Raw genomic sequence first — 23107 nt, 5'->3', positions numbered from 1 at the left:
GATGCAGAGTCATGCAGGGGGTTCTAACACAGTCTCTGAGCTGTGTACAAGTTATACTGGTAGAACTGAAATAGGAGCTCCACCTTTTATTCATTTACATGACAAATCAACAATGTTCAAAGCTTTTACTCACATTCTGTTACGTGTGGACTTTTAGGGTTACAGGTGATTTCTGTATGGCTATTTCCAATGGAGAATTAATCTGAATTTGGCTCAGGTAAAATTCTCTACAATGACTGTAAAGTTACAGCAGAAAGTATTTCCTGGAGGAATCATTATCGTACCTCAACTACCTTTTCATTTGCCATTTCCAGCTGAGAAAGCAGCTCTTGGGTGTGAAGTTTCTGTCGACTCAGTTCACTCCTGTTAATGGAGAGAAGGAAAAAAAATTCTTAATATAATTGTTGAAAATCTAAAAAATCTAAAAAGAATCTTTATTGGTGAGATATAAGTTCATAGTTTGAACAAAAATACTATCTTAATGTGAAAAAGAGTCACTTAATAAGACATCCTTTTTTAATAAAATATATACAATACTTCAATATCATTCCAATGTGGTATATTCAAGACTGATATTAATGTCTTGTTTGTATATGTAATATATTTTGCTGAAATTATCTGATACACAGAACTATCTTATTCTTTCATTTTCTTTCTTTCTTTTTTTTTTTTGACAGGCAGAGTGGACAGTGAGAGAGAGAGAGACAGAGAGGAAGGTCTTCCTTTTGCCGTTGGTTCACCCCCCAATGGACGCCGCAGCCAGAGCACTGCGGCTGGTGCATTGCGCTGATTTGAAGCCAGGAGCCAGGTTCTTCTCCTGGTCTCCCATGCGGGTGCAGGGCCCAAGCACTTGGGCCATCCTCCACTGCACTCCCGGGCCGTAGCAGAGAGCTGGCCTGGAAGAGGGGCAACCGGGACAGAATCTGGTGCCCTGATTGGGACTAGAACCTGGTGTGCCGGCGCCGGAGGTGGAGGATTAGCCTATTGAGCCGTGGCGCCGGCCTTCTTTCATTTTCTTGTTAGCATAAGAGGGGTCTTCATAAATTTCATGGAAATTGTGCATTATGAAAAATTCTGCAAGGGTTTCACAATTTTTCTTCCATCAAAATAAGCATCTTTTAGCCTATTTTTCCACAAACTTTAAAAAATTCCTTCATATAAGCCTATATCACTTTTGGCCAAAGATCATTTCAAGTGTACCAGGTTAAGAGTACATACAATGCAATCTCAAAAATAACAGGAATAAAGATTGCATCAGTTTGAGTATTTAAATAGTTAATGCAATATTGGCCTTTGTCCTTTTGTTTTTAAAAATTTGTGCTTCTTAAATCAGACAACAAATTAACAGTTAGAAATAACCTCTGAGGAAGAGAGACTGCTGGTACTAACTCAATGGCTTCACCAATATGATTTCACCATGAGGAATCTGAGCACCTAACATTACTTCCTTGACAGATAAATTCAAGTATTTTATCTTGGCCTTATTTTGATGGTAACAATATTACAGAATTAATGATTGTGCTTACTTTACAGTATCATGTGTGGTTTAAAGTTAATTTCCCAGCAAAGAAAAAAAAAAAAACAGAGAAAAACCAAAATGACTACAGTGGCTGGTCTTCTAGGCCAAATGTAACGAAAGAGAACACTTACGTATATTAGTATTAGTGAAAAATACCCCGTGAGCACAACTGAGGCTCAGATGAATCAATGATCCTATTTGCAAAGTTGGCCAACATTCACTTTACACAAAACCTTTCTAGGAAAACACCTACTGTCTAATCGGATGCCTAAATTATTCAGTAACTGAACTGAAACAATTATAGTAATAATGTTCCACAAAATCAAAGATCATAAAGATACAAATCATTAAATGAAATGGAGTTACTTTGTGTACTTTTTTTTTTTTTTTTTGTATATCAAACTAAGTTACCCTCCTTGGACAAGTGAGCACCTCTGTTATTCATCTGTGTATCCGTATAATCTACTATTCAGCAAGAGTTTGGCAAATAATAGTGAAGTTGATGATAATGGTGATAAGGAGACACCTACATAGTGCTAGCTATGTGTCAGGCCCTATTCTAGGTGCTTTTATAAGTTAACTTATTTACTTTTCATGACAACTCTATGACATCCTTACTTTTACATTTGAGAAAATTAAAAGACAGAGACATTTAAAAATAAAATTAAGTAACTTCCTGGGTCACAAAACTTGTCAGCTATAGAACTGGGATTCAAAACCTTGATCTTTTGCTTCAAAAGGTCTGTGATTTTTTAAAAAATTTATTTTATTTATTTGAAAGGCAGAGTTACAGAGAAAGAGAGAGAGAGAGAGAGAGAGAGAGAGAGAGAGAAATCTTCCATCTACTGGTTCACTCCCCAGATGACCATAAACGCCAGTGCTGGGCCAGACAAAAGCCAGGAGCTAGGAGCTTCTTCGGGATTTCCCACATGGGTGCAGGGGCCCAGGGATTTGGGTCATCTTCCACTGCTTTCCCAGGTGCATTAGCAGAGAGTTAATGTGCAGTGATAGGAACTTGAACTGGTGTCCATTTGGGATGCCAGCATTGCAGTCTTACCCACTATGCTACAACACTGGCCCTAAGTCTGTTCTATTAACCACTGCTCTGTACTACAATGTGGCAGGCAATTTAAATGTTTGTTCAGAAAGTAAGTGAAAGTTTGTGTTTGGGTATGTGTGTGTGTGTGTGTATGCCATGTGGACACAAGCATGAGTGCATGTATTAGGCATTCTAAGAGTATATTTACCCATCTGGAAAATTTAACAAGTTAAATCTTTACTTCTGACTTCTCTTCTGAAAGTCTAGTCTTATATTCAAATTTAATCTTAATATTAAACTTTTTGCATTGGTTCATAAACCTATTCTCATTCTGCCACTCAATTTTTATATTCATATCTCTGCCCTTGCTGTCTAGGTTAAAAGTCTTAAATCAACTCCTATTTTACACTTTGTGTTCTTAAATGTAACATCTTCTTGGCCCCTAAATAGTCTTCCTTTGAAATTTTCTCTTGCATCTATTTTTCATTCCTATTCAATGCTACCATTACAACTTAAATTCCTAGGACTTAATTCTTAGATTTCCTGCAGTAACCAACTACTCAGGCTTCTCAGTATCAAATGAAAAAATACTTGTAAAGCGCCCAGCACAGTGCACATAAAATCACTCAATCACTGTTTTCCCTCTGTAACCCATGTATCATTAGCATGTTTCTCTTTCAAAAATATCATGTTAACAATTTACTTCCTTGAGCGATAATCTCCAGTGCCTCTCTAGTATTGAACAAAACACTCCACATTTCTGAGATTGGTATTCAAAATCCTCTAGAATTTGGTCTAATTTTGCTTTCCAGCCTTATTGCTAATAGGAACCTTCAACTTCGTTACACTTCCACTATCTGGAAAACAAACAATAAGCATCACCTTCAGAGGTAGGAACCAAGATGGCAGCTGAATAAGACACTTTGGTGACTATCTCCCCACAAACACACCAATTTGAATAGCTATTCATGCACCAAGTTACCTTCAGAAGAGCTACAGAAGCCAGGAGAGAGACCACATGGCCTTATTTTGATAGAATAATAAGAAAAGTTGCAATGAGGGAAGCAGGAAGGAGAGAGTTGCCTGTGTCACTGTGGAGAGGATAGGAGAGGGACTTAGGACCCAGCCTAGGAGCTCAGAGCCCACCTCAACCACTGTGAGACTCTAAAGCCCAAAGGATTCCATTCTTGGCTGGTGCTCATGGAGGAGCCTGCAGACTTGGCTGGCATCAGTGTTTCAGACTTGTGTTCTAATGTGATGGTTCCATTTTTGTGTGTCAGTGCTGGCCTCTGGTGTGTACCCTTGGGACTTTGTGGAGTCTGGTGACAGGGGACACACAGGTGACCCATTTGTGCCTGTCTGAGTGGCCAGAGGCTGCTTTCTTTACCCTCCTTCAGCCTTAGGCAAACAAGGAAGGAGGGGACTATTTTTTTTTTTTTTTAAGATTTTATTTATTTATCTGGGAGGCAGAGCTACAGAGAGGAGCGACAGAGATGAAAGTTTCATCTGATGGTTCACTACCCAAAATGGCCACAATGGCTGGAGCTAGGCCTATCTGAAGCCAGGAGCCAAGAGATTCTCCTGGGTCTCCCACGTGGATGCAGGGGCCCAAACACTTGGTCCATCTTCCACTGCTTTCCTAGGTCACAGCAGAGAGCTGGATCAGAAGTAGGGCAGCTGAGACTCGAACCAAAGCCCACATGGGATGTGGACACCGCAGTGGAGGCCCTCGGACTCAGTACTGAGCTAGGAAAGCCTGACTCTGGGCAGATATTAAAGGTTTCTGTCCCTAGAGAGGTGCCCATGGACAGTGTCTTTGGACTTGCCCTGGTATCAGGTGGAGACCTGTGCCCTGTGGGATGCATTTGTTCTGGTGTATATCATTACCAACCTCACGTGGGCCTGGTAGGCATCCCCAAGACTGCACAAGGCTAATGACTGTGAGACCCAGGTGTGACCCATCTAGTGCCTTCCTGCATGGCTGAGGGGCTGCCACTATCACCCTTTCTGCAACTGTGGCTGACAGCAAGGAACCACAGGACTGTTAGGGGACTCTGTGCCAGGCTGGTAAAATCTAGCATTAAATAGATCCTGATGTTCTCTGTCCCCAGGCCACTGACTGCAGACAAAGCCTTTGGACCTGTTTTGTGCCAAGTGGAGTTCCATGGAATCAGTTTATCAGTCTTATACTCACCCAGCATTGCCAATGGCTGGTAGAAATTGCAATGGGCAGTGAGTTCAACTCAGCAGCAGACCAAAGCAGGGTGGGCTTTGGTCCTATCCTGAGGCCGCACTGGTCTCAGTGGGCTGTTGGCTCTGGGTGTGATCTAGATCATGACATTAGTGGATGTGGGACAATGAGTTTGAGCCTATTGGAGGCCTCGGAAGAGTTATAGGGACAGACTAACCTTTTTTAGGCATTTCCCCAGTTCATTCCAAACAACATGTTAACTGCAGATATGGGGCAAATCTGAACTTCCAGAATATTGTAGGACTGAATCAGCTAAAAAAAAAATACAGTGCAAGTGGGACAAACCTTTGACATACAGTGCTATATAGTACTGAAATAGCAGAAGTAGTCACAGGCTCAAAGAAAATAAACACCTGCTTAGAATGGCTGGAAGGACATACACAAATGAAGACAGATTACTGTAACTAATTCTTCAGTGCCAAGAACTTCCACAGAACCATCACCTCACATAAAAAGCAAAATGTTACCAGGAAACAACTATCTAGGAATTGAAAATTTTAAATACTTGTATTAAGATTTCAAAATAGTTATGTTTTAAGGAAACTCAAAGAATCTCAAGAGAACAAAGATGTAAGATTTAATATTCTAACAGAGATAATGGATAGAGATGAAAGTAAAATCAAATAGAAATCCTTCAATAGAAAAATACACTAAGTGAAATAAAAAATGCATTAGAAGGCATCAAAAGCAGAACAGATCAAACAGAAGAAAAAAATCAGTGAGCTTAAAGACAGATTCTTTGAAAATACACAGTTAGTGGCTGGTGTAGTTGCACAGTAAGTTAAGTTGCTGCCTGTGATGCTAGCATCCCATATAGGTGCTGGTTAGAGTCTTAGCTGCTACACTTCTGATCCAGCTCCCTGCTAACATGCCTGGGAAAGTAGTGGAGGATGACCCAATTCAACTGCCTTCTGCACCCATGTGGAAGACCTGGATAGAATTTCAGGCTCCTGGTTTTGGCCTGGTCCAGCCCCAGCCTTTGTGGCCATTTGGGGAATGAAAACAGCTGATGGAAGGGTACGTTCTCTCTTTCTTTCAAATAAATAAATATTTTTAAACCAGAAAATACAGAGGTGAAAAAAGAATCAAGAGGAATGAAGAAAACTTTTATGGGAAATATGGGATGGCATGAAAAGAGAAAATACTGGGGTTTAGGAGGAACTTCAGAATGCTAAAGAAGTGGGAAGCACATTCAGAGACAATGACAGAAAACTTCCCAAACCTAAAGATACAACTTTAGGTACAGGAAGGTCAAAGGTCAGCAGTCAGATTCAACCAAACATTGCTACCCCAATATATATTATAATCAGATTTTCCAAGATTAAAGATAGAGGATTCTTAAAGCTGCAAGAGAAAAGAAGCAAATAACATATAAAGGGGTCCCAATATGAATAACTGTAGACTTCTCTGCAGAAACCTTATAGACCAGGAGGGAGTGGGACGAGACTTTTTACTTAAGGAATACACACTTCATGCATTTAATATATACAAATTTGGGAACATAGTCATTCTTCCCCTCTATCTCCCTCCCATCCATACTCTCACCCTTCTTCCTTCTCCCTGTCTTTTTTTTTTTTAAGTTTTATTTATTTATTTGAGAGGCAGAGAGAGAGAGAGAGAAAGAGGTCTTCCATCCGCTGGTTCACTCTCCAGATGGCCGCAATGGCCAGAGCTGTGCTGATTGGAAGCCAGGAGCCAGGAGCTTCTTCTGGGTCTCCCATGTGGGTGCAGGGGCCCAAGGACGTGGGCCATCTTCTACTGCTTTCCCAGGCCATAGCAGAGAGCTGGATCGGAAGTGGAGCAGCTGCAACTCAAACCGGCACCCATATGGGATGCCGGCACTGCAGGCAGCAGCTTTACCTGCTATGCCACAGTGCTGGCCTCCTCCCTGTCCCTTTCCCATTCTTATTTTTACAAAGTTCAATTTTAAGTTAATTTTATACTCATAAGATAAATCCTATACTAAGTGAGAGTTCATTAAATAGTATAAAGAAAAAAAGAAAGAACAAAAACAAACAAACCAGAAAAACATTGTTCCTCAAGAGTCAAGAAAAGAGTTTTTTTTAAGATTTATTTATTTGAAAGGCAGAGTTACAGAGACAGAGGAAGATGAGACTTTTATAATATTGAAGGAAAAAAATTGCCAGCGAAGAATCCTTTTTTTAAAAAAATTATTTATTTATTTGAAAGAGAGAGAGAGTGAGAGAGAGAGAGAGAGAATGTTTTTCATTCAGTTCACCCCCATAATGGTCACATTGGCCAGGGCTGAGCCAGGCAAAAGCCAGGAGCCAGGAGCAAGGAGCTTCATCCAGTTCTCCCATTTGGGTGGTAGGGGCCTTGATACCCAGTGTATCTTTTGCTGCTTTTCCCAGAGCATTAGCAGGAAGCTGGATTGGAAGTCAAACAGCAGGGACACGAACCAGTGCCCAAATGGGATGCCGGAGTTACAGGTGCTGCTACACGACAATGCCAGCTGCCAGCCAAGAATACTTTATCCATCAAAAATATCTTTCAGATATGATGGAAAGATAAAGACATTCTCAAACAAAAGCTGAGAAAATTTATCACCATTACATTTGCCGTATAGGAAATGGAAGTTGTCAAAGGAAGTTGTTCAAACTGAAAGAGATGCTAATTAGTAAGAAAAAAAATCTCAGAAGGTAGAAAACTCAGTGGTAAGAGTAACTATATAAACAAATTCAGAATGCTCTAATATTGTAACATGGTGTGCAAACCATTCATCTACTACATATGAAGACTGGAAAATTATTAACTATATTAAAATGATAAGAGGCAATATAGAAAGGTAAAAAGGAACATCAAAAATTCAAAATATGGGAAGAAATGAAGCATGAGTGTATAGTTCTTTATTAGTTTTTATTTGTTTGTTTCTTGTTTATATGTCACATTCAGGCTCATGGTTCTATCAGTTTCTGCATCTTCATCTTTAGATTTCCCATTAAAACTTAACCCCTCTAGGACTTCACTCATATCCCCACTTCTTTCCATTCCTCCTTCCAGTACATTTTAATACAGATGGTTCTCTTTCCACTTAAAACATGCGTGATATTTTCCTGATGTACAAGACATTCATTAGCCCTGGATATAATGTTAATTAGTAATTTATATGTATCTATCTATGTATATGTACATTAGTGTACACATATATATATACACGTATTCTCCCAAGTGCAATAGAAACTTTAAAAATGGAGAATGCTTTTATTTTACATGGGATCTACCACAGTGCTTTACATATAGGGATTCAATAATTGTTTTTTGATTTATATCTAAATTTCTACAGGAAATCCTGCCATTAGAAAATTTCATTCTCTTTAAAAAAATATCTGCTTTATTTATTTGAAAGGCAGTGACACAGAGAGATACACAAAACCACAGATCTTCTATCTATCTGCTGGTTCACTTTCCCAAAGCTTACTACAGTTGGGTTGGACCAGGCGAAGTCAGGACCCTAGAATGCAAACCAGGTCTTCCAGGTGGGTGACAGGGCCTCACATAGTCAAGTACTCAAGGACCTAAAGGACTCAAGCTATCACCTGCTACCTCCCAGGGTGAGTATTAGCAGAAAGCTGAATCCAAGCACTCTGATATGGAATGTAGGCATTCCAAGTGGTGTCTTAACTACTGTGCCAAATGTCTGCTCTCATTTTTTAAAAAATTTAAATTGCATACATTTATGGGGTTGTGTGATAATTAGATACATGTATTCAATGGGCAAAGATTAAATCAGGTTATAGCATTTCCATCTCCTTAAACCTTCAGCAAATTTTATTCTGTATTTGCTCAACAAACAGTGAAGAATCTACCAGAAAGCATATTTTAAAGATTATCTTTATTTACTTAGATTCATTTATATTCTACTTCCTTCTATAAAAGATTGAAGTGGCTAAGAACAGGTTATTTTTCATTTCAGCATTTCCTTTAGTCTCATGGTTGTCTTCTGAATGAAATTTTAGAAGGTATTAAAGGGTGAAGAGAAAAGTGATTTCACCAACTCTATCCCCTGAGACTTCCCTGGAGCCTTCCTGTCAGTCCTTTGCAACTCCTTACTTCTCTGCCAGGGTATTTCATTGCAGGTATAAAGGAAAAACCCTGGAGGATGATCTGACTCTTTGTTATGTATGAGAAATTTCCTCTCATTAGAGACCATAATTGAGAGTTCTCTGTATCATGAGTGATTTAGGATAAAAATTAAACAAGACTTTCCAAAAAGTTTCACAGTGGTATTACAGTTGAAACACTTGCCAAGTAAAACTATATAATTTCTTCCCTGGAAATCTTTAAAAACAGAAACATTCTTACCTATCAGCAATGATTTAAGTGTAGCTTGCCAGAAAACACAGAGATAGATGAGAATTCAAGTTTCTGTATAACATTATGTTACTTAAGGGTATTTTATACTAAATAAAGAATTAAAAAGAAATATTTGAGAGGTAGAGAGGCAGAGAGACTGAGATGGATCTCCCTCCCTCTCATCTGCTGATTCAGTTCCCAAATGCCCTCAAGGTCCAGGCCAGACCTATAGCTGGGAGTCAGGAACTCAGTCTCGGTTTCCATGTGGTTGGCAGGAACCCAATTATCTGAGCAAATACTACATCTGCTTCCCAGAGTTTTCATTAGTAGGAAGCTAGAGTTAGGAGCTGGAACTAGGTTTTGAACCCAGATACTCTGATGTGTGATGCAGACATCTTTTTTTTTTTTTTTTTTTTTTTTTGACTGGCAGAGTGGATAGTGAGAGAGAGAGACAGAGAGAAAGGTCTTCCTTTTTGCCGTTGGTTCACCCTCCAATGGCCGCTACGGCCGGCTCATCTCGCTGATCCGAAGCCAGGAGCCAGGTGCTTCTCCTGGTCTCCCTTGCGGATGCAGGGCCCAAGCACTTGGGCCATCCTCCACTGCACTCCCGGGCCATAGCAGAGAGCTGGCCTGGAAGAGGGGCAACCGGGATAGAATCCGGCGCCCCAACTGGGACTAGAACCCTGTGTGCCGGTGCCACAAGGCGGAGGATTAGCCTGTTAAGCCACGGCACGGGCCGTGATGCAGACATCTTAACCGGTAGCTTAACTGCTAGGTCAAATGCCTACCCTTTAATAAAGAATTCAAAAGAGACTATTTAATTAGTCTATAATTTCTGGCATATCTTATATTATACAGTTTAAGATAATATTATTATCTTCTACTAATTTTAAAGTATATATAGAATAAAATTGCTTAGGTCATCAGTGTCTTAAACATTTTTAATTCATTTATATAATTTATGTGACAGAAAATCCTAATCATGCCTACAAAATATAATTTAGAAACAGTTGGAAATATGATTTCTGTATAGGTAAAATTTAATTAAATAGTAAACATTTATATGTTTATATTGCTTATGAATAAAGCATTGTATCTACTAAGGAAACAGTAAATGATTTAGTAAATAAAGTACTATAATCAACAATAATAAGCCATCAAATTATACCACTTGTGTGTTGTCAATATTATTCAAAACAGTATAGGAAGTATCCACACTATCCTGCTTGCAGTTAACTTTCTTTTACTTTCTCAGGCTAGGCTTAAAATTGGCAGGTTCAAGGTAGCAGTAGGTGAAGGGTGAGAATCTAAGCAAGCTCCTAATCTGTGGTCCACAGACATGCTTCATTTATGTTCACAAACATTGAAATCATACGCAAGATTTTGTGTCCTGGGGCCAGTGTGGTGGTACAGCCAGTTAACCTGCTGCCTGTGACGTTAACATCCCATATCAACACCAATTTGAGTCTCAGCTGCTCTGCTTCCAATCCAGCTCCCTTGTAATGTGCCTGGGAAAGCAGTGAAAGATGGCTCAAGTGCTTGGGTCCCTGTCCCTGCCACGCATATGGAATGGAGTTCTTGGCTCCTAACTTTGCCCTGGAGCAGCCTGGTTGTTGTGGCTATTTGGGGATGAACCAGCAGATGGAGGAGCTTTCTCTTTCTTTCTCCCTTTCTGTCACTCTGTCTTTCAAATAAGTAAATAATAAAATCTTAAAGATTTTGTATGTGTTGATTTTTTGTGGGAGGTGGGTCCACAGATTTCATCAGATGATCTAAGAAGATTGAGGAAAAATATTTTTTCTGGGAATTTCATCTGGAATATATAAAAATTTTTTTAAAAATATGGATGCACTGATAGAAATGTTTCAATGGTTACAATCTTTATAATACAAACCATATCCATAATGTATCTTCTACATTTATTTTCACTTTAGGTTTTATAATGTGCTACAAGAATTTGAAAGGCATTTGGCAAACAATCCACAGACAAAACTACTCTAGACTTTTATAGTATTTCTTCTATTAGAGTTGGCATTCCCTTACCTAATTCAATAGTAAGTATACAGTTGGCATAACCTAGTTTAGGGACACAATGACACTTGTCAAGCAAGTGGGAGATACCACTGGACTGTAGCTGATTAAGTAGGGACATGTAGAAGTCCATGGGCATTGGTCACCATGCTTTGCATGGAATTTTGTTCAGTATCTGATGCCATTAGAAGTTAATGTGTATGTAAGCCAAGAGGGTTTCTACTGTACCTAAACTTTATTACTTTTCCTTTTCTTTACTTCAAGGCTGTATGTTAGTTCTTTTCTTTCTTTTTTTTTTTTTTTTGACAGGCAGAGTGGACAGTGAGAGAGAGACAGAGAGAAAGGTCTTCCTTTTGCCGTTGGTTCACCCTCCAATGGCCGCCGCGGTTGGTGCGCTGCGACCGGCGCACCGCGCTGATCTGATGGCAGGAGCCAGGTGCTTCTCCTGGTCTCCCATTGGGTGCAGGGCCCAAGCACTTGGGCCATCCTCCACTGCACTCCCTGGCCACAGCAGAGAGCTGGCCTGGAAGAGGGGCAACTGGGACAGGATTGGTGCCCCGACCGGGACTAGAACCCGGTGTGCCGGCGCCGCAAGGCGGAGGATTAGCCTACTGAGCTGCGGCGCCGGCCTGTATGTTAGTTATTTTCATCACATAAGTAAATGAACTGAGACACAGAGAAGTTATTTAATATTCCTAAAGTCATGCAGTGATTAAATGAAGAAATTGGGTTCATACCCTTTAAATCAAAATGCTTTATCAAGCAAACAATATTTTTTCATCTTAAATCTAATTAATTATAAGAGATGCCAGTATATTCATGCCATATAAAAATCAACATCTGAAAGGCAAAATAAAGATTTTTTTCTGAACAAAGAAGCAAATACTAATCCTAGTATGTGACAAAATAGTAACTACAAAGACTGTAATCCCAACCTTTGTTATGGCTTCAAAACACCTACTAAAAATGGAAATTCATTCCAAGTTTTTAAATCTTTCTCATTACCTGTGACTAAAAATGTCACAGGTTAAAGCAGGCAGGTCAGTTTTAGATACAGTTGAGTGTTGGCTCACAGTCTCACATTCTTTCTGTCCCTATTTGCATTTGCTCCCTTCCCACTCCAGTGATCTTATCTATAGGCCAGGACTGTAAACTCAACTACAATCTCACACATTTATATCTTTGACCTTCCTCTGATCTCTTCACTTGTATATTCAATGCCTACTTGAAATGTCTTCTAGGAGCACGAATAAGCATTCCAAATGTAACCTGTTCAGATGGAAACTACTCCTTAACTAATCCTTTCCAAATCTCCATCCAAATAAACAACATCATCTTCTAGCAAGTTGTTCAAGCTTAGGTGTCATCTTTGGTTCTTCCCTTTCCTTCACCTCATACATTTATCAGCTAAGTTCTACCTCCCTAATATATTTTGAAACTTCCCACTTTTTTCCATCTTTCCTGAAAATACTCTATTTTAAGTGATAATAATCTATTGCCTGGAATACTGTAATTCTCTAATATCTGGCTCCTCTGACTCCTTTTTCTTTTTTCTCTCTCTCTTTATCTTTCTCCCTTTCCTTCCCTCCCTCCCTCCCTGTCTTCCCCCCCTTCCTCTTTCCCCCCTCCCCCCTTCCCCCTTCCTCCCTCCCTTCCTCTTTTCCTCCTTCCCCTCTCCCTCCCCCCCCCCTTCCTCCCTTCCTTCCTTCCTTCTTTCCTTCCTCCTGGCTAGACTATTTTCCACACGGTTGCTGACATCATCCTTTAAATATCTAAGAATGTTTAAAATCCTCCAATGATTTCCCACTGCTGCACTTTGGATTTTATTTTACCTTGAAATAATTTTACGTAAAATAACAAAAATATCTTACTATTAGCCTACTTATCACCTGCTCCTTGTTTAGCTCTTCAACCTTACAGAAGTCTCTTTCCTAATTTACTATCCTCAATCACATAGTCTACTCCTTCCTAGCACTTGATCTTTGTACTTGCTCTCTTCCATCTGCAGGGAATATTTTCCTGACTTTTCTTTTACAGTTGATTTCATCTCACTTTTCAGGCTTTAGTTTAAATGTTACTTTTTCAGAGTACATTTTCTAAATAGTCTAGCTCAATAACTCCTATCCCCATGCTTATCATAGCATCCCATTTTTTTCCACTTAACACATCTTAAAATAACCATTTTATTTGTTAGTTTACTTTTTTCTTGTTTGCCTTGCCCCACTAGAATGAAAGCTCCAAATATGAAGCTTTTTATTCACAAGGTTTAGAACATTACCTGGAAAATATAAGGTGGTTTTTAGCCTAGGCAAATTTTAGCTAATTCTATGGGATCAACTGACTAGTCCATTCAATAATCTAATATCTTGTATTTTGTTTTTCAGGCATTTTTTTTTTCTTTTTCCTTTTCAGGCTTTTTTGTAACTACTTGCTTTTATATCAGCATTAATAAGATAATTCAGTGATTATATTTTTAAAATAGTCATCAAGAGGTATAATAAATTTGAGAGACCACTGCTAGGAAAATCAATGTGTTCTAAAATTTTATTTTTAGGGGCCAGCACTGTGGTGCAGTGGGTTAAAGCCCTGGCCTGAAGCGCTGGCATCCCATATGGGCGCCAGTTCTGGTCCTGGCTGCTCCTCTTCTGATCCAACTCTCTGCTGTGGCCTGGGAAAGCAGTAGAAGATGGCCCAAGTGCTTGGGCCCCTGCACCTGTGTGGGAGACCTGGAGGAAGCTCCTGGCTCCTGGATCCCGGCTTTGGATTGGCATGGCTCCTTCCGTTGCGCCATCTGAGGAGTGAACCAGCAGAAGGAAGACCTCTGTCTCTGTCTCTACCTCTCTCTGTAACTGTCTTTCAAATAAATAAAATAAATCTTAAAAAAATTTATTTTTAAAGATCACTCATAGAAAGCTTATCTAAAAGTTGTTTGAAGAATAAAATCAAAGTTACAAAGTAATGTGTGCAAGTTTTCTAAGTATACCTTATTTTAAGTGCTTACCTTAGAATAAGATTAGGAGAATTACAATGCTCATTCATTCAATAAATACGAAAACTAGTGCTTGTTATCTGCTATATACTAGGTTAGGCACTAGGGAGACAAAGGGGAGAACAAGATGCAGTCACTGATACAGTGAAACTCATGAACCACTAGAAGTATTGGACAGCTACTAGGTTTAAAATATAGGGAGTGAGTGCTATAAAAAGTTCATGGTGCTATGGGAACACATATGGAAGATTAGGGGATTAGAGCTGTCTCTCCAGAGGAAGTAGGCTTTTAAACTGATGCATGAAAGATAAATAGAAGTTAGACAGACAAAAGGCAGGGGGAAGGAAAAGAAGAGTGTTACAATCAAATCCATGTGTGAAAGCCAGGAAATAAGAATGGATCATAAATTTGGGAAACTGGAATATGTTTCAGATGAATGGGACACAGAGTATCAGTGGCGGTGGTCATAGAGGAAGGAGCTGGAATGCAGGAAAATGCAGATCACAAAGAATTTCACGTGTCAGGATAGAAATTAAGATTTATTTTGAATAAATTGAAGAGGAGCTGTAGCAAATGAAGAATTAATGTGATTGGTTCTTAACATAAGAAAACCTTGCTAATTGCGATAGGAAAAATAGTAAGGAAGTAAGACCATAATCAAATCAGGGAGTTCTAACAGCAATCCCAGTGAACCATGCTGAAAGTCTGAAAGTAGGGAGAAATGAACAGATTTAAGGTATACTTAGGAGGTAGAATTAGAAGCATTGGATTTAGAAGTGTGCGGAGGAGTGCAGGATAACATCCAGAGCTTTGCTTCAACAACTAGGTAGGTGATATTGTCATTCATGGAAAGGGGAACTACAGGATGAAATAAATAAAAACTTGGACTAGAAGTGAAATAATGGGTTCAATTTTGATTATACTGAGCTTGAGGCACACATGGAAATGTTCAGTAGAGTTGGAAATACATAGATTATTTCAAAGTCAGCATTAGAGGATTACAAATTATTTTCATTTTATTTGAAAGGTAGACACACACACATACAGATAGCTAGAGGCAGAGATTAAGATTCCATCTGTAGATGTACTACCCAAATGCTTGCAAAAGCTAGAGTTCAGCCAGGTGAAAATCAGGAGCCTGGAATTTAACCTGTGTCTCCCATGTGAGTGGTAGGGATCCAACTACCTGAGCCATCATCTCCTGTGCATTGAAAGCTGGAATCAGAGCAGCGCCAGGGCTTGAAACATGGTCTCTGATACACACTAAATTTATCCTGAAGGATAGATGCATATGCTTTAACTACCACATGGAATGCCCTCTCCAAGGTGTTTTATAACAATAACTAAACATTTTCATTTTGTCTCTATAATAGGCATGAATATCCTAACCTACAACAAATGAGAGAATTTCTACTGTAAACATATTTCAATTCTGAATACCACTGGTATATTTGAGGCTACTTGAAAAACCTGTGGAAAACTGGAATTAAAATATCAATTTATTTTGGTGTAAAAAGTTCTGAAATCTATAAATAGTTTTTCTCATTAGATGCATTTCTGTGAAATGTATGTAGTCCTCTGGTATACTACTGGAGATCTACGGTTATAAGGTTCAGAATAAGATTGTCCATACAATGTATCAGTCTCTTTGAAACATGACAAATACTTTAAACAGAAGAAATAAGACAAATTATAGTTCCTTTACACATGAAATAAGAGGTTCAAATTTGGACAAATGTCTGAGCAATAATGATCTGTATTTTCTCACATCATTCTATTATTATTATAAATAAGAATGAGCCATGTAGATTTTGGTTGCTGTAGCATAAGGGAAAATACCCTCAATACACAAAATCCTTTAGTGATGACTGAAGATTAAATCACATAAGGCTCTATTTTATATTATATTATATGAGAGAATTAAAAACAAAAGGTGTACTATTCATTTCAGGGAAATGACCGACTTGCCAGCTGCAGCAAGCGCTTTCTTCGAAGCTCTCTTATGACAAATTAACGTAGCATGTGCCAGATGTTTTTTTTTCTGTTGAATAATACTATAATATGCTTCAGTTATTTCCAGTAATTATGCATTTTGTAATCTGCCAGTACCTGCAGCTGCCTCTCATCCTGTTAATTAAAAAAAAAAAAAAACCTTAAAAAAAGCAGTTATGGCAGCCAAACATTACAGATGTACAGCCAAAAATTTCTAATGTTTTAGAGTATGGAGAACTCCTTAGGCTCAAATGCTGTGTAATTCACCACAGATTCACATACATGTGTGGCACTTCAAAAATTGGAATTGAAGGATAAATTTTAAGTAGAAGTTTTAAAATACATGCACAGTTTTTCATAATCTGTATTTTTATGAACTTTCTGAAGATATTTTTATGTGTAGATTTCATAATTTGCACATATGCAGAGTTTGTTTTGGATAAGAGAAGCAAAAATCATATACTGTACATTCACTTGTTCACTTATTCAATACAACTTCATTGAGTACTTTTTCCCAATTTTACTGAATATGGCAGGTAAGAACTAGCTCATGGTTTTGCAGAAGAGGCAAACATAAATGGGAATTAATGCTACAACTTGGAAAGTGCCACAACAAAGGAAAGGGCAAACTGACATAGCAGTAGAGGAAGAGGGGACTCAGTCTGTTAGGGAAATGAGGGATGCCTGACAGAAAAAAATGGGATCTGAGTTCTGTTTGGAGAGAAGGATTGGTTTTGCAGGTGGGGAGTTGGGAAAGAATAGTCACAGAAAGAAATTGCATGTGCAAGCGAGGCCTCAGATCATCCTTGACTCCTCTCTTCCTTCACACTCCACATCCAACCCACCAGGAATTTCTATTCCTTCTAAAAAAAAAAAAAAAAAAAGGACCCTTAACTAACCCATCATTCTCTTTCTTCATGGTCTAAACCAATCTCATCTCTTAATGAGAATTGGAAATGCCTTCTAAGTGGTTACCCAGCTTTTCACACTTGTATTCTTCACACACTGGACATAGTGATTTTTTTTTTTCTTTAAAGAAAAAGTCAGATCAGGTGACCTTTCTTTTTATTTATTTATTTTTAAATTTTTTGACAGGCAGAGTTAGACAGTGTGTGTGTGTGTGTGTGAGAGAGAGAGAGAGAGAGGGAGAGAGAGAGAGAGAGAAAGGCCTTCCTTTTCCTGTTGGTTCACCCCCCAAGTGGCTGCTACAGTTGGCGCACTGCACTGATCCAAAGCCAGGAGCCAGGTGCTTGTCCTGGTCTCCCATGAGGTTTCAGGGCCCAAGCACTTGGACCATCCTCCACTCCACTGCACTCCTGGGCCACAGCAGAGAGCTGGACTGGAAGAGGAGCAACCGGGACAGAACCGGCGCCCCAACCGGGACTAGAACCCGGGGTGCTGGTGCCGCAGGCGGAGGATTAGCCTAGTGAGCTGTGGCGCTGGCCGGTGACCTTTCCTTTTAAAACTGTCCAATAGCTTTGTTTCTCATTTAAAACTCTCCTATCTGGCCAGTAAAACCCTAAATGATCAGGCCTTATTTATAGTAGGCAATCAGTATTCCCCAAACATTCCATGTGCTATGTACATTTCCCAGACTCCTATGCAGCTACACTGGGTCCACGTGACTAGTTCTGGCCAATGGCAATGGATACATTGAAGTGATAATGGTTATCTATCTATCTAATCACTTGAAAGCTTAGTTAAGAGCCCATGTTTCACTTCATCCCTCTCTTCCTGTTCTAACAATTACAGAAATCCATGTATTCAAGATGATGAAACCTCTAGCAGCATAGTCTTCCTGACAAACTGCCTTGGACATGTAGTATGAGCGAGAAATACGCTTTTATTGTGTTTAGTTCCTAAGATTTTAACTTGTTTTCTGTGGGGGCTGGCACTGTTGAACATAATAGACTGCTTAAATGTGACCTCATCTCAACACCATTCATTTTCATTTTGCATATTATTTCTTTTTCAAACATATTCCTCCCTTAGGTTCTTTGAACTAGTTGTTCTCTCTGCTTGGCATACTCCTTCTCTTGATCTTTAAATAACAGGATCCTTTTAATCATTATATCTCAACCCAAGATACATTTCTTCAGAGGACCTTCCTTGTCTACCTACTCTGTCATCTAACCATTCATTCTCACACTGATTTATTTTAAATTTTTGGCATATACTTATTTTCTAATTTATTTAACTGATAATTCTACTTCCCTGTCAAGAATCCAATCTTCAAAAACCAGAGACCTTGGTTTTGGCTGTACCCCCATTACTTCAAAAATAGTCTGCTCAAAAAATATGTGATGGTTAAGTGCAGACGAGGAGTTGTAATGGGTCTGGCCAAGCTCCCATGGTTCATGGGGCCAGATGTTCAGTGTGGCTGGAACATAAGGAACATGAAGAGAAGAGGTAGAGAGAGAAATCACAAATAAATAAGTAAAGCGGACAGAAGATGGTGAGAAACCTGATGGCAACAATAAAACAAGTCTTCAGGCAGGACTAGGATTATATTTGACTTTTAGGAATATGATTCTGACATGAGTATGAATGATGGAACAGAGCAGAGAGAAAGCTGATGGCAGAGAAACCAGAGTGAAGGAGGCTAATTTAAGAGAAACGGTAGAGGCCTGACCAACTGCAGGGGCAGGTATGTTACTGCATGTATATATGTGTGCAAGTATTTCTGTAGGGCAGATTCCTATACTGGTAATTGCAAAGGGATCAGCGAAGTTTAAATTTTCATTAGATTCTGCTATTTTCTTATAAAAATGATTTGCCAATTTACATTTCCACCAATAGTATATGATGATTTCCGTTTTCCCAAGTACTTGCAAACTTTGGAAGTTAACCACCCTTTACACTCTTGCCAACTTGCTTGTTTAAACTTGTGTCCTTCCAGTGAATAGTCAAGCTGATCTTGCTTTGATATGCTTTTTATTAATTTTTATTTGTTTTCATTTTATTTGAAAGGTTGAGAGATAAAGACACATACACACTCACACACACATACAGACATACAGAGAGAGAGAATTTTTCTTCCTCTGGTTCATTCCCCATTGCATCAGCTTGATCTCAATCTGGGTCTTCCCACATGAATGGCAGGATCCAAGTACTTGGGCCATCATCTGCTGCTGCCTAGGGTAAACATTAGCAAGAAGCTAGAATTGAAAGTGGAGTTACAACTTGAACCCAGGCCCTGTGATATAGGATGCCAGTGTCTTAGGCTACAACTCAACCACTATGCCAAAAGCCTGCCCTGTTTTCATGTTTTAATGGAGCCTTGCATTTCTATTTTTTTGAGTTGCAAGTTTATGTACTTTGTCATTATATTAGGATGTTAAAATTTTTCTGAATTTGTGGAAATCATTGAATTCTGCATATTATTTATTTCTTGTATGCCATTTTTCTTTTATTTCTATTTGCATCTTTCCTCAAATAGAATTTTAATTTTTATGGTTAAATCAAATAACATTCTTTTCATTTTTGAAAGTGGGTTTCCTGTTTTGGTTAGAGTTATTCTAAGAGAATAAAAATAAACTTATTTCTTCTAATACTTAAAAAGTATTTACCCTTCTTTTATCCATTTGAAATTTACCATATAAATAAATAAGATAAATAAGGGATACCCTAAAGGATTTCTATTTTTCCAAAATCAGATTTTCACTATGTGAAATGCCATCCTTATCAGGAACAAAATTTCCAATTTTACTTGGTTCCTGTTTCTCTGTAAGCTTGTCAAAGAATATATCTTTGTGCCAATACCATGATTCAGTGTTTATATATTTTAATATCTGGTAGGGAAACTCTCCATTTTTTTCCATAAAGGTTTTCTATTTAACCGGTAACCATTAAAACTGTTTCCTTGAGGCCTGTGCTGTGGTGCACAGGGTTAAGGCCCTGGCCTGAAGTGCTGACATCCCATATGGGCACCAGTTCTGGTCCTGGCTGCTCTTCTTCTTCTTCTTCTTTTTTTTTTTTTTGACAGGCAGAGTGGACAGTGAGAGAGAGAGATAGAGAGAAAGGTCTTCCTTTGTTGTTGGTTCACCCTCCAATGGCCGCTGCAGCCGGTGCACTGCGGCCAGCGCACTGATTTGATCCGAAGGCAGGAGCCAGGTGCTTCTCCTGGTCTCCCATGGGGTGCAGGGCCCAAGCACTTGGGCCATCCTCCACTGCACTCCCTGGCCACAGCAGAGAGCTGGCCTGGAAGAGGGGCAACCGGGACAGAATCTGGTGCCCCGACCGGGTATAGAACCCGGTGTGCCGGCGCCACTTGGTGGAGGATTAGCCTAGTGAGCCACGGTGCCAGCCTGCTCCTCTTCTGATCCAGCTCTCTGCTATGGCCTGGAAAAGCAGTAGAAGATGGCCCCCAAATCCTTGGGCCCCTGCACCCGCGTGGTAGACCGGGAAGAAGCTCCTGGCTCCTGGCTTCAGATCTGCGCAGCTCTGGCCATTGTAGCCACCTGGGGAATGAACCAGGAGTTCAAAGACCTCTGTCTCTGTCTCTACCTCTCTCTATAACTCTTTCAAATAAATAAAATAAAAAAATAAATAAAACTGTTTCCTTTTGGAAGCCCCAAATCCTCTATGTTACAAAGATTTCATGATAAAAGAACAACCAGAGGTAATAATTATGGATAAATCAATAAAATTTTACAAATTAAACTTCAAACTGAAAGAAGGTACCATAAAGAGCTCAAACTTTAAAAAAGCTTCTGATCCTCAGCTTTGATACTAAGACAAAAAGTTACCTCCTATGAGGAAATTATTTTAGTAAATTATTTTGTCATACTAATTATATCTATAGTTATTTATTAAAAGAAATAATAGGTACCTGGTAATCATACTTAATTCTCTGCTGCAAGAAGGAACAGAAGTTTCCAAAGGTAGAAAAATTAGTCCAGAGAGGATTCCTAGTATCCTAAGTATATTGTGGATATTTGGTTTTGTCCCTAATATTCTCCTCACTGTAGTAAATAGGTGGACAAGTAGCAAGCATGAAAGCCACAATTTATGTGAATGTAATTACTATGAATTAGAGAGGACAGAAGCAAACAGCCAAACATCTTCAAGATTCAGTAAGTATAACCTAGTTTAGAGTCCAAGGAAAACTAGTACTTTATAAGAAGAGTGTATTTTCAGGAACAAATATTTCAATTTAATAGTACACTAGGAAGGAGGAAACTAGGATCCAATTTAAAAAGGCTCAATTCTGAAAGCTATTAATAAACACTTTTTATGTGAATGAAAGAATATATAAGTCCATGGTATATACAGAGAAACCATTTTGGGAGAATCAAATGCATCAAATGGGCCATTTGATTTTTTTAAAGACTTTTTAAAGGCTACAATCCACTACTTTCCCAGGTATATTAGCAGGGAGTTGGATCAGAAGTGGAGCAGTTAGGACTTGAACTGGCTGTTCCATTATGGGATACTGGTGTTCAAGTGGCAGCTTAACGCTGTGTGCCACAAGGTCGGCTCCAGCCATTTAATTTTTCTTTTTTTAGATTTACTTTTTTAAAAAAATTATTTATTTATCTGACAGGCAGAGTTACAGACACAGAGAGAGAGACAGAGAGAGAGAGAGGTCTTCCATTCAGTGGTTCACTCCCCAAATGGCTGCAATGACAGGAGCTGGGCAGATCCAAAGCCAGGAGCCAAGAGCTTCTTCTGGGTCTCCCACATGGGTGCAGGGGCCCAAGCCCTTGGGCCATAGCAGAGAGCTGGATCTGAAGTGAAGCAGCCGGAACATGAACTGGCACCCATACGGGATGCTGGCACTGTAGGTGGCATCTTTACCTGCTACACCACAGTGCCAGCACTATAGCTTATTTTGCAAGTTGTTATTAATATAAAATCTAATTGGCTGAAGATTTAGACCATAGCACTTAATCACTCCAAAAACAAAACCACCTCTAACAACATCAAATGAATCCTTCCCCAAAGATACAGAAGTGTCACTGAACTGTTAAACTGGTACTCTATTGATACACCATAGTATGAGGGTACTTCAAAAAGTTCATGGAATGATGGAATTAAAAGATAATGTGAAAAAAAAAGATAATGTGAATTTTCCATGAAATTCTTGAGGTACCCTAGTATGTATCAAATGGCTAATGTACAGTATGAATCCTATTGTAAATATCTCCAAGTCAGATCATCACATGTGTAACAATAACTTTACATTGGAGTTGACACAGATTTTCTACTTCAAAAATTCTACTACATCATTCTCTATTATGATGAAAAAGTCAGATAGGGCAATAGAAATACTTTCATAGATACATTTTATTGATTTTATGTACATTGTTCAATATAATTTATGCATCCAGTAGGTAGAATACATATATATATGTCTTGCCAGAAATCTAGTGTTTTCTAGAACTAGTAATGTTCAATTAAAGATGAAAAAACACATAAGCTTTTGATACATAACTTATGAAATACATCATGGTTTACTTTGAATACACTCATCTCTTAGCACTTGTAAATGCTACCTCCTAAGGCTAGTGTTTGCTATTTGCTTTGTTAATATTTAAATGCTAGGCATGAAGTCAATGCCTTTTACTTATTATCATATTAAAAAATACCTGATAACATACCACACTTATAGACAAAGGCAAAGACTTGAGTAAGATTCAGGTTTGACTAACTTCTCAGTATTATTATTTGTAATGCTGTACTGCTTCCTATTATGCTAAAAGCAGTATATTGTTCCTCATCATTACCAATATATAGTCATTTCGGTAATAGTCTTATGGCAAAATCTTGTGAAGTATTTTCTACTTTCTTTCCTTTTTTTTTTTTTTGGACAGGCAGAGTGGACAGTGAGAGAGAGACAGAGAGAAAGGTCTTCCTTTTGCCGTTGGTTCACCCTCCAATGGCCGCTGCGGTCTGATCCGAAGCAGGAGCCAGGTGCTTCTCCTGGTCTCCCATGGGGTGCAGGGCCCAAGCACTTGGGCCATCCTCCAC

General features: G+C 38.9%; 1 protein-coding gene across 1 annotated transcript in view; it reads right to left on the bottom strand.

The window, feature by feature from the left end:
• Positions 1–23107, bottom strand: part of SCLT1 (sodium channel and clathrin linker 1) — a 308272-nt gene that overhangs the window by 10795 nt on the left and 274370 nt on the right. Inside the window, exon 19 of the mRNA XM_062199088.1 lies at positions 285–363. Within this exon, the coding sequence (XP_062055072.1) occupies positions 285–363 (79 nt within the window). The remainder of the gene's footprint in view (positions 1–284; positions 364–23107) is intronic.

Source organism: Lepus europaeus, chromosome 8 (assembly GCF_033115175.1).
Source record: "Lepus europaeus isolate LE1 chromosome 8, mLepTim1.pri, whole genome shotgun sequence".
Lineage (NCBI taxonomy): Eukaryota > Metazoa > Chordata > Mammalia > Lagomorpha > Leporidae > Lepus > Lepus europaeus.
The sequence above is the reverse complement of the archived record's forward strand: the minus strand, read 5'-3'. Positions and strand labels throughout refer to the sequence as shown.